General features: G+C 38.0%; 1 protein-coding gene across 8 annotated transcripts in view; it reads right to left on the bottom strand.

The window, feature by feature from the left end:
• Positions 1–16,040, bottom strand: part of OSBPL1A (oxysterol binding protein like 1A) — a 75,199-nt gene that overhangs the window by 43,957 nt on the left and 15,202 nt on the right. For 7 of the 8 annotated variants that reach the window (XM_087931172.1, XM_087931174.1, XM_026699282.2 and 4 more), the window contains 10 exons: positions 15,755–15,840; positions 15,375–15,519; positions 13,400–13,467; positions 13,277–13,321; positions 11,921–11,994; positions 11,760–11,823; positions 10,389–10,484; positions 9,667–9,792; positions 6,312–6,393; positions 5,928–6,034 (listed from right to left, as the gene is read on the bottom strand). In XM_087931172.1, coding sequence (XP_087787298.1) covers positions 5,928–6,034; positions 6,312–6,393; positions 9,667–9,792; positions 10,389–10,484; positions 11,760–11,823; positions 11,921–11,994; positions 13,277–13,321; positions 13,400–13,467; positions 15,375–15,519; positions 15,755–15,840 — 893 coding nt within the window. Of the gene's footprint in view, positions 1–4,468; positions 4,561–5,927; positions 6,035–6,311; positions 6,394–9,666; positions 9,793–10,388; positions 10,485–11,759; positions 11,824–11,920; positions 11,995–13,276; positions 13,322–13,399; positions 13,468–15,374; positions 15,520–15,754; positions 15,841–16,040 lie in introns of those variants that run through there. The other variant, XM_026699285.2, reaches the window with a different exon arrangement.

Below are 16,040 nucleotides of genomic sequence, written 5' to 3' on the forward strand. Positions count from 1 at the left end.
CTTTCGTCTTCCATCCTTGCGGCCCATCCGGATCTGCAAATTACCCTGTCATGTCTCCAGAGCCATGGATTTTCCATCAACACCCAAAAGAGCCAGCTCTCTCCTACAACCAAATTGCAACACTTGGGAGCAGTCATCAATACCATGTCGTGCCAGGTTTTCCTGTCCCCAGCTCGTGTAAAGAGCCTTGCAGAGATCATCATCCAGATCTAGCAACATCAAATTGTCCCCCTGTCGCTGCTGTCCAAACTTCTGGGGAAGATGGTTTCCTGTATTGTCATTGTCCCGTGGGCTCGGCTCCACTTCCGAGCCCTCCAATGGTTCCTGCTTCCCTACCAATGAGCAGGAACCACCCACTCATCCATCAAGGTCCCACTCCCGCCACAAATCCGGAGATCTCTCAATTGGTAGCATTCCCCATCTATCTGGAGGGGACTCCTGTTCAGGGACCCAGACAGGCTAGTGATAACCACCAATGCCAGCCTCCTGGGTTGGGGTTCCCATATGCAGGGCCAGATAGCTCAGGGTGTTTGGTCCAGATCGGAACAGACCCTTCCCATAAATTGGCTGGAGCTCAGAGCTATTTTTCTGGCTCTCAAGCATTTCAGGCAATCAGTGACCGGCTCTCATGTTCTAGTCCTTACGGACAACATGGCCGCAAAGGCTCATGTCAAACGGCAAAGGGGGAACAAGGTCCAAAGCCCTCATGAGAGAGGCTCTACAGTTGGGGTTATGGGCAGAGAAACACCTGTTATCGATCTCGGCGGACCACATCTCCGGGGTCGGCAACTCCCAGGCCGACTGGCTCAGCAGGAGCCTAGTCAACCAGGCAGAATGGTCCATTCCTCCGTCTCTATTCAGGGATCTTTCCCTCAGATTCAGGACACCGGAGGTGGATGGTTTCTCCACTCCTCAAAACACCCAAGTCACCAGATTCTTCACCAGGTTTCCTTGCCAGGGAGCGGAGAGGACCAATGCTCTTCGGTGCAGATGGCCCAAGGGTCTCCTCTACGCCTTTCCATCATTCTGGCAGCAACTCAGAAGATGTAGGAACGTGCGGAGCTCCTCCTCCTGGCACCCTATTGGCCAAGGAGGCCCTGGTTTGCAGACCTGGTCAACCTATTGGTGGCTTCTTCTTGGAGGATCCCTGCCCATCTAATCTCCCTTCACCAGGGGCTCTGCTCCACCCAGAGCCCCAGAGGTTCAAGCTGATCATGTGGCACTTGAGCAGCAGCGGCTAGAGGAGGCTGATCTTTCAGAAAGAGTCATCCTCACTATCCTGGCTTCTCACAAACCACCTACAAGGCGCATCTATGATGCCACCTGAAAGGCTTTTTCCCGATGGTGCCTCAGGGAGGGTCTTTCTCCTGCTTCAGCCCAGTTGGCAGAAGTTCTTAGCTTCCTTCAGCATGGGCTGGAGAAAGGTTTGGCCCCCAACACCTTACGCAGGCAGGTTGCGGCCCTCTCCTCAGTCCTTTCATGAGGTTCGCTTCCTTCCTTATCCCATCACACTTCAGTCAGGAGGTTTTTGAAAGGGGCTTCCAACCTGCACCCTCTGGTGGTTCACAGGTATCCTTCCTGGGACCTTCATTTGGTCCTTAATGCCCTTACAAACCCCCCCCCCCCCGAACCCCTTAGAACAGTGTCTCTCTGTTTCCTGACTCTGAAGGTAGTGTTCCTTGTTGCCATCACTTCTGCCAGGAGGGTTTCCGAGCTTGCTGCTCTTTCCATCAGACAGGACCTTTGTTTCTTTCACAATGATAGGGTTGTTCTTCGTCTGGACCCCTCATTTATTCCGAAGGTTAACACTTGGTTTCACAGGTCCCAGGACATTGTTTTGCCTGACTTCTGTCCTCTCCTGCACCATGACTTAGAGCAGCAGTGGCACACGCTAGACGTAAGAAGGGCTGTTAGAATATACATTAAGCGCACTTCCTCCTTCAAGAAGTCGGAAGCCATGTTTGTTTCCTTTTTCCCTTCTCACTTGGGGCACAAGGCCTCTTCTCTTACCATTAGCAGGTGGGTCAGGTCTTGCATTGAGCAGGCCTACAAAGCTGCAGCCCTTCTGGTTCCCCGAGGTCTGACGGCGCACTCTCCCAGAAGTGCGGCCACTTCTGCTACCTGGGCGACCCAAGCATCCTTGGAGGAGATTTGTTGTGCGGCCATGTGGACATGCCCGTCTCCTTTCATCAGACACTACCGTCTGGATGCTTTTGCCTCGGTGACTGCAGCCTTCGGCAGATGGGTGCTTCAACGAGTGGTTCCACAGTCAGTGTGATGAGCCAGACGAGGACCCGCCTGTGGACATGCAAGCTTTGGTATGTCCCATCCTGGGCTCTCGATGCAGCATGGAGGAGAATGGGCGCTGGTAGAAGTTACCGTGAATGCCCTTTCTATCTATGCTGCGAGAGAGCCCAGCCCCTCCCTTCATTCGTCCGGAGAGGGTAAGACATATTTCTGTATTCATTTTGGGCTTTCAGAGACACCTTTCAGTCTGTCAAGTATCTTCACCAAAGCTGGAGTCTCTCCCAGGGGCTGGCTTTTATATCTTAGTACAGACTCAGCTATGACGTCATAGGAAGGAGTCAACCCATCCTGGGCTCTCTTGCAGCATAGATAGAAAGGTCGTTCATGGTAACTTCTACCAACGCCCATTTCATTCCCCCAGCCTGGTGGAGGAGTTCACTTCTATGCCTGGAGAGGAGAGGAACTCCTGCATTGAACTGGAGAAACAAAATGGGGATCCTGAAGATTCAAGCTCTGTTCCTGCATCCCACCATAGGAACCCCCTTCTGGGCATGGAGGGAAGCTGCCTGCCCTCCTTTGGCAGGCAGATGTTTCACTCCGTCCACTTAACTATTGTAATTGGGAGATGTGGGCTCTGTCCGCTTTGTCCAAACCCAACATTCCAGTCCCAATTGTAGTCACAAGTGGAGGGCTACCTGTAATTCTTTATTCCATTTATCTCTTAATTTTTGCATATCAAATTGATTTATCAGTAGCAAATATCTATAAAAATGATTAGTCAATTTTTCAGTTTTAAAAGATTTAACTAGTTGTTTTAGTATCTTGGGTGTCAGAAGCTGAAAATGCTGCTGGCCCAAATAGTGTCGTTAACAATTGTTTGCAATTCTCAGGGAATACACATACATTTTGAATTGGTGATTGCACACAATAATTGACAAACAGGCCCAGATAGATTCATTGGATTGCATACCAGAATATATGGTATTGCTTGAAAAACTAATTACTTTCCCTTGTTGGTTTTAGAAGTTGCTCAGCTCTCAAACAACACTTAGACTGCTTAGGAAAACAGGCATGAGACAAAACCAAGTTCTGCACAATCCTAAATGTTTCAATAACACATTAAATTCAATGGGTTTACTCCATAGTGAATAAGTTTGGAACTGTAATCACTTACAAAATTCATTATTTTTGTTGCATGCTATTTTTTCCTGTAGTATTTTTAAAATTCATTTTCTGAGATAATAAAACCTTATCTAGCATTTCTCTTATTTTTTAAAAAAGGCACTAACATCAAGTCAAGGTCAACAATAAGGGCTATGCTACAGGAAGACATCAAGAGAAAGTGCCGTGGTATATCAAATTTATACATTAATGGGTATGAATAGCAAGAGCTGGCTTAATTACACATTTTAAAATTGATGTTAACCACATCTATATTTAGTCTGTCCTTTAGCATATGCAATCCTATGAAACATTACATCAAAATACAAAACATGAGAATTTGCCTAATTTTTTTCACCTTAATGGTTGTAGAAAACCAAAGGCCATTTGAACAGATGGAAATTTTCCTTTAAGACCAGTTGTGGCTCAAGGAAAATTCTCCAAACCTGATCAGGCTGACAATGGCAAAGCTATTGCAAATCAAGGATCCAATATGCCATCAGGAATTCAAGACAAAAAAATGACATCAGCAAATGTATGCTCAAGAAGGCAAAAATAGTGAGGCAGGACAGTGTATGAGTAGGAGAAACCTACATAAGCATTACATTTACACTATTGATCTTACTTTACTGTGGAGGCACAGCATAACTGACTTCACTCACTTGTGAATCCATAAGAAAAACAAAGAGAAAATAAACTGCATGCTGGGAGATATATCATCCCTACAGTCTTAAACAGCAGACTTTACAAAACGATAGCATAATTACTCCCCTTTGGTCCAGTAATTAACTTCCAATTCTATTGTCAGGAGGATACCTACATTCTGTTCTCCATACATTCAATTCTACTTTCATTTTAATGTGCCTTCAACAACTCTTCAGACCTGTTTTCCTTCCTCTAATCATACAGCCTTGACATAATCTAAACAAAAACTTCATTAGTATAGTCTTAACCTTTATTTCCAACAGCAGATTCAAGCCTTAGAAGTATATGCATAATATCTCAACCAAAAATATGCTTGCAGCAGTTTGATGACACATGATTTACACCGCAGACTTACCATACATATTTATATAGCATGTACTGTGCCTTCCTTCTCTGCTGTGCTGCCTGCTCTATGGAACAGCCTCTGCCCTGAAATTTAAATGATTCCAACTTTGTTGGACTCTCAAAGGCTGTTAAACTTGTTTTTCTCCTAGGCATTAGGACCAGCAAGTTGGTTTTCTGTTTTTTTTTTTTTGTATTGGCTTATTTCCATAGGTTATGGAGGATTTAATCCTGTTTTCCTATGGATTGTTTGCTGCCCAGAGTAATGTATTTAAGATGGGCAACTATATATTGTTATTTATTTGCAATTATGTATAAATTATTCTGGCTAATCCCATACAAATATTTCCCTAATTTGCTTTTAACAGGATAATATACATTCATATTTTCCCTACTCCAGCTTTTCTGGGTTCACAATGAGTTCACTCTATAAACTGCATTGTCATGTGGTCACTAGTGCAATTTGCAGTGAATGCAAGCTTTCTCATTTCCACATCCTAATTATTCAAATAAAATCAAAGCTGAACATGCATCTATTACACGATGATGAATGATTAATTTAAAATCAAACCATATCCACTAAAACTAAGCTTAACCCCACACCGAAAAACAACTCTATTTAAATCTGTAATTTATAAGGCTATGTACATTTTATCACTATATCTCAAAAAGTATATACTAGAGCAAGAAAAGCTGAGAAAATCAACCAAAATGTTCAATGAACTATTAATTTCCTATGAGGAAATGCAAGTATTTGGGACTATTTAGAACAAGAAAATAAGCGTCTCGATTTTTAAGAAAATAAACAAATGTAGTAGACATATTTAAAATTATGCATGGTGTGTGGAAAGCGGAGAAAGAAATTTGTATAGCTCTAATAATATAAACCATACTTTTTCAATGAAATCAAATGAAATAAGATTGAAGACAAACATAAAGGTATTACACACAGCACGTATTTAAAACTGTACAATCACTATAAGAATATACCAATTAACTTGGATAGCTTTTGTGGAGGATCATGAGCAGCATAATTAATTTGCTTCAAAATGACCACCGAGCTCTGAAAGTTGTTAGCTCTTAACCCTTTATCTTCAATTTGTAACTATGTACCATGTACCATCCAATTTTTTCCTTTATCAATGAGTTATTATTACAAACTTGCTCTGCTATGTTTCCAAACATTTGGGAAAGTTTCCCAGGCTATGATCTTGAAGAATCTCTATTTAATGCTCCCCATATGTTTTAGTCTACAGTCCCATTATCTAAATGGCTAATAATCAGTTCAAAACAGCAGGAGGGCACAGTTGGAAAAACTTAAAATCTTATAGTACATAAACACAACAGTGAGAAATAAGTTACCAGAGTGAAGAACTGGACTGAGAGAAAAAGTATTTGTGTATATAACACTGCTATTCTTGGTTTACAGATAACTCTGACTGTTCTGACCCATTTTTAAAAGTATGGCATACCCCTTCTTGTCTAGTGAAGAGTTTGATACAGTTACTTAAGACTTCACAAGTCTCTCTTGCTGTTTTAGAGATTTCTTCCGCTCTTTTGAGAAACAAAGTAGGTAGTCCTACAAAAAAGAAGCATAGGTATTAGATTTATGTTTTCAGACTGCTGTTGCTTTTATATTCCATACAAAATAGTACTTACACTTCTTATAGAGGCAGAAGCTAGCAATGTATTCTACTACCCCACTCTGAGAATTATACAGAATATGCTTGAAAAAGGAGAAGTTTGGCAGACAAAGTAGAAGTGATTTATGTTTATCAACAAACAACGTTGCCAACTGGATTTAAGATTAAGATTTCAGATAATCTGTGTAGTTGCTTATTGATTACAAAGGTTACCTTGGGGATTATCAGATTGAGTAATCATAGATTGGAAGCTGGATATTTCTTTATCTAGTCGTTGGTGGCAAGACTGTGCAATCTGCAGAGGGAAGAAAAAAGGATTTATCATAGTACATAAAAGCTTCACATAATCATTACCAGAAGAGTACTACATTCCTCTGTTCGCAACAGAATACCCTACAGCACCAGACTTGAGATTCTAGGCTTAGACAACCTTGAACGACGCCGACTAAAATTAGACTTAAGCATAGTACATAAAATCATGTTACAACATCTTACCAGTTAATGAATATTTCAGCTTTAACAACAACAACATGAGCACACAACAGATATAAACTAAATGTAAACCACTCCAAACCTGATTGCAGGAAGTATGATTGCAGCAAGAGTGGTCAATGTCTGGAATTTACTACCTGATTCTGTTGTCACCTGCTCAAACCTCTACTCCTTTACCCTCAAACTAATCTCTGTTGACCTCACCCCATTCCTAAGAGGTCTGTAAGGGGTGTGCATAACCGCACAATCGTGCCTACCATCCCAGTCCTATTGTCACCAATTATTAGTTCCTATTTCCTATATTTAAACATGTTTATTCTTGTTTCTGTTATATTGTAAGCTTTTGACAAAACAAACAAACAAATAAATAATAAAGATACCATATTGGAATTGCATGATTCCAGATGACCACTAAATGGCAGTAAAGTGATACTGAAAACTAATTCTTTTCAGGGAGTAAAAATTATACATGCTCTTAATTTCTGAACAAAGTATCCTTATTCATTAAAAAAATGTCTACTACAAGATAGTCCTCAACTTACAACCAGTGACTTAGCAACTCATTTGAAGATAAAACAGCCAAAATAGTTACCCAAGCTCTGGATTTGAAATTCCAATGGCAGGGCCACCTTATTCCGGGTCACATGATTCTATTTTGGGTGCTTGGCAGTCGGCCTGCTTTTACGGATGGTTTCAGTGTCCCATAATCAAACAATCACAATTTACCATGGGTTTTTTTTTTGCCTAAAATAACTGTTTACTTTGCTGGTTTTTGGCCAAACAAAAAACACCCATTGCAGGCAATGTGTTCATTTAACAACCATGGCTTTGCTTAATGATTAAGGATTTGCTTAATGGCCATGGTGATTTGTTTAATGATTACCATAAAAAATATCATAAAATCAGGTCAGTGATGATCTGCTTAACAAATGGTATGATTTGCATTGTAATTCCAGGCTCAATTGTAGTGTAATTTCACAGAAATACAACAGTTACAAGGTGAAATGGCTGCCGTACCATGTCACCATCAAAACTATATTTAGGTGATGATGGTTTGTTATAGTTGTCCCATTCCAAAAGCTGTAGGACACGGGTATCAAGCTTGAGGTGTCACTTTGCCATCAAGTGACATTTCGTGACGTTTTCCCCCTTCACGGAGCTGGTGTAGGTGTGGCCTGCATGTATCTGGCCTGCGGGCTACCAGTTTGACACCCCTCTTCTAGTATTTACGTTAAAAAGTCAGTCCCTTCTTTGATCAAATACTTATTACTAAGGAATGGATAATACACATAACCTTGTGTTCTATTTTATTGCTAGGAACACTGCAAGCTCAGCATATGCAGCAGCTTTCTATTATTAAAGCTCCTGGTTCTACCCAACCAAACATTTCTGCATTGCTTGACAGAATTAGAAAAGATGGGTGAGGAGGCAGGTACTTTCCAAACAAATGACCTCAACCTTCTCTATACCACAAGAGAAAAACCATACACTACTTTTTTCCTGAAGGTTTTTGCTATTACGGTAGGTATACAGTACCAAAACACACTTCCTCCCATTAAAGAAAAAGGACACAACTATTCTGAGCTGATTCAATTCATGGACAAAGCTGGTATACAGAAATTAGAAAAGAGAGAATTCTATGGGGACTCAAGGAGAGATAAAGATACAAGATACAATGAACCATAAGTAATTTCTCAGTTGTTATATGATTTTGTAAAGCCGATGTATATTAATGTAATAATTCTTCCAGTCTAGAAAGATCAATGCTATTGGCAAGACAGAAACAAATTTCTGTCTTAGATAGTGGCTATTTGCTAAACAGCTGTTGATGATAGACACTGACATGGAATCTAATTAACAGAGTATGATACTGTATAATTTTATTATGGTTTAAGATTTAATCAGGAGGGATGAGCTCGCTCTTCTGCCTAGAAGTAGCAACAGCAAAACAAAACAAAACAACCAATCTAGAGCAAGGGATCTCCAGCCTTGGTAATTTTAAGACTTGTGGACTTCAACTTCAATTCTGGAAGTTGAAGTCCACAAGTCTTAAAGTTGCCAAGGTTGGAGACTCCTGATCTAGAGTACCCTTGTCTTCTTTTCCATTGAATGCCAGAATTATTTATTTCCCGCCTTTATTATTTTTACAATAAATCACAGTGTTCCCCCACAGTGATATGGTTGCGATTCGACACTTGGCAACTAGCTCACAGTTGAAATGCAACAATTGCAATCCTGTGGACACTTGACTGCCATTTGCAATCTTTCCTGCTGACTTCCAACAAAGCCAATGGAGAAGTTGGCAGGTTGAAGATGGTGATAACATGACATTGAACTTAATGACCATATGCAATTTGCTTAGTGACCACAACCTGGATTGCAGGAACTGCTGTTGTACATTGGAATGGTCAGGTATGTGTGACCATTGACATGAACACACTACTTTGTGGTAGAGTTTCCCAGTTCTAATTATTGATGTTAACCAAGGATTAATTATATATAGTTTAGCTTTTTGGCCAAACAACACCAAAGAAAGAAATTCTAGAATCTAGCCCTGCCACTGAAAATGTCTTTCTGTAAATGCCTGATGATGATGTGCTGATGGACAGTACAGCCATATATTAAGACCACAGTCTTAGAGCTGAAGCAAGCCCTATGAAGTCAGAGTACAATAAGTCCAGAATTATGTCCAGAATATTTCCCTATATGCAATCGTCTCTTCAAAGCAATGATATATTAATCTAGAATGTCATTTTAGAGGTAACACTCAAAATATTGTCTTTGCCAAACTACAGCTTCTACATCCATATCTGAAAAACCTATTTTGGACTTGAAAATTATTATAAATATAAAGCTATTTTGCACATAACTGGGTTTATGGTTTTATCTATGTGCATTATGTTCTACTAGTATTGTGCTGATATTTCATAGGAAGAAATCCAGAATTCTATACATATAATTCTATAAATTGTCAGACTAGGCAAACCTGATGCTTCTCAAATATTTTGGTCTATAACGTTTAGTGACTTTCACAGTAGATTGCTTGAAATAAATAAAAAAGCTTCTTCTCACTTACTTTTAGGGAGTCTTGTAACTCAGCAATAGATGTTGCATCAATTTCTTCCTCCTCATCACTTTGTTGTTCCTGAGTACAGTAATGTGTGCTATATGCTGAATGATCTTCTATTGCATGTATCCAATTCTGAAATAAAATGGGGCACAAAAAATCAGTTTAGTAGAACATGCACTTGTGATATGATACCTTTTATAGATTGAAGGATACAACTAATTTCTGGGCATGTGCCAAATGCTTTATTCCAAGATGTGGATGGTCTCAGGACAAAGACTGATTTTGAATTAATTATTCTGCTTAATGATTACTCTACCTATATTTAATTTTTTCCCTTTTTCTCTCACTTAAGATTTTAGAGGCAACTTTTTGTAGGGCTCTGGAAGGTCACGTGAGATTTAAATTCAATTCAACTCTGGTACTATAATATGCATGACATTTAAAAAACAACCATATTGGCTCCTGTCATCCATTTAGAGGCAATAAAATATGATGGTGACAAAGGTATTGTGAGGAGATTTGAGTTGTTGAAAATTGGTTCCTTTTTATGAAATACTATACTCTGAGATACTAGTCTTAAACCAGGAAAAGTGCTAACATCATGTGGGCTAGAATGTTTTCTACTATTTCTTAACTGCAGATTTTACTTGGTCAATCAAAAAATTGAACACTTATTCAATGGAACTTTATTTTACAAGTTAACTAGAATTAGATAAAGAGGGACTTACGTCTCTTGTCTCTTGACTGGCCTTAGGAACTTTAAAACTGTGAATTGTATTATCAAAGCACTTGATGGAGAAGAGGTAACCATCTGCATTTTTCACCTGCAGTAAACACCAGGAAGCAGATATATAGATTGAATAGATGCATCATATGATTATTTGCAAAAGTTGCAAAAAAAATTGCCTGAGCAATTAAGAAAGCATTAGAGTTAAGTTTAGCTTTGTTTCAACTTGCCTAGATTTTCTGTGTAGTTGCTTCCAGTAAAAAATGACCAGAGTGTAAAATAAAAATGAATGTTTATAGAAACAAAATGTGTATTTCTATTTATCTCCCACTTGCCTGTGCATGCTAAAAATTTCTCTTTGGAAAAACATGAAATAAAAATTGGTAATATTTTAAAATGTTAAAAGACTATGGTCTCCTGCACTAAAAAGTTACAACCAGAAATTCTAGTTTAACCCTTCCCTTCCGCCTACCAGATATATTATGAATGCAAACTCCAGAACTCTACCCACGGAAAGGGTGCATTAGGAGAAACAACACCAATGTAGGGTTATGAGTACAATTCAACAAACACTCACAGGTGTGGGTGTATGCCTGCAGGAGAGGGAGGCTTACAGAACAAAATATTAGAATTGAATATTCAGGATCCTGGGAACTTTAAAAAATATAATAAGCATAACTGCAAAGGTTGACTTGAAAATACATGGAGAATGGCCGATGTATCTGTAGTCAAGAGACAGTACATACAGTTTCTACTGGCTGAAAGCAAATGCTTCAGTTGTTGCCTTTCCATTACTTGCAAATGTAAAATGGAAATCAGGGCAATATGCTATCGGCATCTGTATATAGAACTTAACATACAAAAAAATGCAGTACTCATTTGACTTTACTGACTGCAAAATTGGTGCTCCCGCCTCACTGTGTGTGTATTGCAGGCTTTAGATCAAGTTTTGGTTTGACAAAGTATAAATAAATTCTAAAAGTACATTTTATATATTTAACGTTAAGACTGCTACAGCACTGGGAATCATAATCAGATTGATCATTCGATCATTCATTCATTCATACGTACACACACACACACCTGAAACATAAATTATATAAAAAGCTGTATTGTCAATAAAAAATATTCTCAAATATGTAAACACTTATGTTCTACATTTTCTTGTAAAGTTTAAGTTGATCACAAATAGGAAATAATACTGTAAAACTAAAGACCAAGTTATAATATGCCTGGAAGGTATAAAAATAAAAAATAAAAATAAAAATTAAATTGTTCTGAATATATAGCTTGATGATTTGAACATGACCTAAATCTACAACACAAATCCATTTTATTCACACATAAAATATGTATTTCTAGGTTTGCTTACTGTGCAAATGGCTTGTGTTAAGTGCTTGCATCCCTGACGACGGTTAGTGTTTCCAGCATCAGCCCTTCCAAAGGAAAAAAGATAGAGGGACAGGAGGAAGTAAGTAGTTGATCACAACAATTTTCAGTATACCAGTCATTGAGATGAAGTTTTATACTTACTGTTTTTGATACCAAGAGAGGACGCCATGTTCTAGGACCACCCAATATGGCTTCCATCCAAAAAATCTTGAACTCTTTAAAAATAATTTTAAAAATCAACATAAAATTATCTGCTTGTGATATATGCAGTAATCAAAGCCCACCACACAGTTTAATTATAAGAGATAATAAGAAATGCAAGTATGTCCATACTAATGCAAGTATATTGCTACCTGATTTACATTTTCTCAAAGGATAGAAATTTTGCAACCACTTGCTTCCTTGTAAAATTAAAGTCTAGTCAAAATAAGGAGGCGATATGGGCTTCTGGGATCTACAGGATTGAAATGGAGTACATAAATGGCAAGATTCTTTTCCTCAATATCTTTGGTTTCACTTATACAATGACTGGCAATGCTATGAGAATAATGCTTACCCTACTTCTAATTTTAGATACATTGTTTTAACTCCGGAAAAAATGTTTGAAAAAAAAAAAAGGGCTGGATCAGCCTATTTCTCAGGCAACTAGCCTGGAGGGAACTACCAGCAATGAAAGGCAATGCTAGGGCTTAAATCCATGTAAAATATTTAACTCCCCCCTTAAAGAAAGGCAAAACTAAATTGGAATGATCTGCCCTTGCACTATTTTTTTTTGCTTGTCCAATCATAGAGAAACAAGTTATTCATTTGGAGTCTCTCAAGCTGCTGCAATTAATCTTTGCCAGCCCATGTGCCTTTTTGATCAGGACAATGTTCGCATTTTCCAATATTTTTTTAAAAAAGTGTGTCTTCTTTTGGAAGCTTTTAGTAGCAAACACTAATAGTTAATTCTACTGCTATTTAGCTCTTATAGACACAAAGTTGATGATAGGACACAGGCTTCTGTAACAGTAACAAGTTCCAATTTTCGACTGAATGTATAAGAAGCAAAGTTTCAAGCTGCGTGTATTACATACAATTGCTTCAACTGGTGAGGATGCATAAATAATTGTAGCAGCCTAGTTCAAATTCATTGGGTGAATTTGGTTGCTATCTCCCTGAATCATCTTCTACTTAACAACAATTGAACAGAAACCCTGAACTTCTTGAGGAAAATGCAATAATAAAGCACATAGTGGGGAAAAATAATGCAAAGAACACATATTGTATAATTTAACTATTGAGCCTTGTTTCTGCTTCTTTGTCCTTTCTTAAAACTACTGTCTTAGCAAGGGCAATTTGCTCAGGTGATTGATAAATATTCTATATTTCTTTGGATATTAACATACAAAATCTATTGGTTCTCTCTCTCTCTCAGCTTACAATAAAGGTATGGTATTAAAAGTTTATAATAAAGCTTGAATATTAAACCAACAGTGGAGGGAGGAAACTAGGCACCTTCCAGAGTAGTCCTTCATATCGTTTCAGGATCTTGTTGGTCATCTATAAAAGAATAAAGATGTTAAGACTCACGTTTATGAACAGTAGTCATAGTTTTAAGAGATGATCTGTGGTACCCACCTTTGCAATGACTTCTCCAAGCACCTGCTTCATTTCTGCACCTTGGGCTAAAGCAAGAGGTGTCTGACCTGTTTAACAGAGTAGATTGATTTATCTTCAGAGATCGGAATTATAATCAATATGGTAACACCAACAGCGCAGATACTGTTTAACAGAAAAGACTGGTTTTTTAAATAAAAGCATAGGTTACTTGTAGGTGTCTGCAACAAACCAGAAGGATGTCAGAATGGCAATGCATCATGACACTGTCACACAAATGGTGAAATTATATACTTGTGCCATGTCTACGACCTACACATAAGATGAATCATTGACATGAAGATGTTGTAATTTCTAGATGACTGCTCTTCTGCTTTAAGGCAGAATTTAAATGACATTTTATCTCAATCTCCTCTTAAATATCTCCAAAATATCACACAAACGTATACGATATAATTTTAGCATCTGAAAGGTTTCACATATTAGATAAAGTAAACAGCAAAATTTGTTTCAGCAAGATCAAAATGTATTTGATAAAATGTAAACAATTAAAAGCCAGTTTGGTGTAATGGTCAAGGTTCCAGGTCAGAAACTGGGAGACTGTGAATTCTAGTCCCGCTTTAGGCCCAAAGCCAGCTGGGTGACCTTGTACTAGTCACTTCTCTCAGTCTGAGGAAGGAAACAATGGCAAACCACTTCTAACAAATCTTGCCAAGAAAACTACAGGGATTTGTCCAGGCAATCTTGGAAAATCAGATATAATTGAATGGAAAGAAAAAACCTTACTCAGTTCACAAGCATTGAGGTGGGGGATAAATTGCACAAATAAAAACTGAGCACATTTGTGGAATCAAAACGCAGGATCCAAACCAATAATTAAAGCTCACTTCAGTATTTATTGAATACCTGGAAGAACTCCTGCAGACCCAAGGATGCACTCATTTTTATGTATTTCAGAAAGGAGGAGAAAATGATAGTCTCACACACACACACACACACACACACCCACACAAGTAATAAATACAGATAGTCTTTGACTTAAAAGTTCATTTAGTGACCATTCAGAGCTACAATGGCACTGAAAAAAGCAATTTATGACTATTTTTCATTTTATGACCATTGCAGCATCCCCATGGTCACGTGATCAAAATCTGGCCACTTGGAAACTGACTCTCATTTATGACTGTTGCAGTTATCCTGGGGCCAGGTGATCCCCCTTTGAGACCTTCGGACAAGCAAAGTCAATGGGAAAGCCAGATTCAGTTAACAACCTTGTTACTAATTTAAACTGCAGTGATACACTTAACAATTGGGACAAGAAAGGTCATAAAGTGGAGCAAAATTCACGTAACAAATATCTTACTTAGCAACAGACATTTTGGACTCAATTGTGATCACAAGTCTAGGACTAGCTATATAAGTAATGCATTCATAATTAACAAATCTCAAATTACTTTTACTGTTGCCATCTTCAAGAAAGAATTAATTGTTTTAATAAAAATAACCAATTACATTGTTTTAGAAACTTTGATAAAATTTACTAAAATCCAGGCATTTTAAGACGGCCTTTTTAATGTACCAATTAAAAAATTTAATGTACCATTAAAAAAAAAAACCATATGGTTTTACATTGTGTAAGCTGCCTCGAGTCGCAGCAATATACAGTAAATTAAATTAATAAATTAGCACATTCCTTTTGTGTTTTTATTTTGCTAACAGGTTCCTACTTTTCTAAGAATTTATTTTCCTCAAACATGTTTTCATAAGAACTTTAACAGGATTAAAAGGAATTTGTGTTCAGCAACTAACATCTTGTAGTTATTTACCAAATTTAATTTCATACTGATTAATATTGTATAATACAGTCACAAGGTCTTTACAGTGCCAAAATATGTATAATTTGCTGAATTGTAAGCAATATACTTTATTTCTATTTGCTTTACTTTTAGCTTTATAGGGGACAGCTGAACTCATTAAATGAAGGTATGTTACGTACCATTTTTGTTCTTTATATTAGTATCTGCTCCACATTTTAGGAGCTTCAAAGCACAGTGCTTATGGGCACGATATGCTGAGCAATGCAACGGTGTGTTTCCCATCTGATCAGTACAGTTGATGTCAGGAGGATTTGATCTGTTTAACTACAGAGAGTTATAAAAACATTATTTATTACAGCCATACACTTTCAGAGTGCTATCTCTTCAAATACTCTAAGGACAGCCAACCAGGATTAGAGGCAGAAACCTTAATTAGGCCTCTGGATAATTCCACTTTGTTTCACCTCTCATCTAGTTTTCATTAAGCATTTAGCATTATATCTCATCTAGTTTTCATTAAACATTATATTTGATTATGATGGCATTGTGTATAGTATACCAGTGCAGTAACTTTTCCAGTTTCTCCTTCTCGGGCAGCTTGTAGAAGGAGTTCCTCGAGTTTTCTTTCTTGAGTCCTTTCCACAGCTAAATAAAAGTAATCAATTAAAAGAATATCAGAGTTTTGGATTCTTGACTTTCAGGAAACAGTAATCACTTCAATAGTGTCTAGCATAGAAGCGGGAGATTAAATTTAAACTTTCTACTCTTAAAGTTTGTTTCCTTTTGTAATAACAGCTGTAGGATCAGTACCATGGTGAACTACATGGTTTGCATACATGAATTGT

The sequence above is a fragment of the Pseudonaja textilis genome, chromosome 3 (genome assembly GCF_049901715.1).
Source record: "Pseudonaja textilis isolate UNSWEBS1 chromosome 3, rPseTex1.2, whole genome shotgun sequence".
In the NCBI taxonomy this organism is placed as follows: Eukaryota; Metazoa; Chordata; class Lepidosauria; order Squamata; family Elapidae; genus Pseudonaja; species Pseudonaja textilis.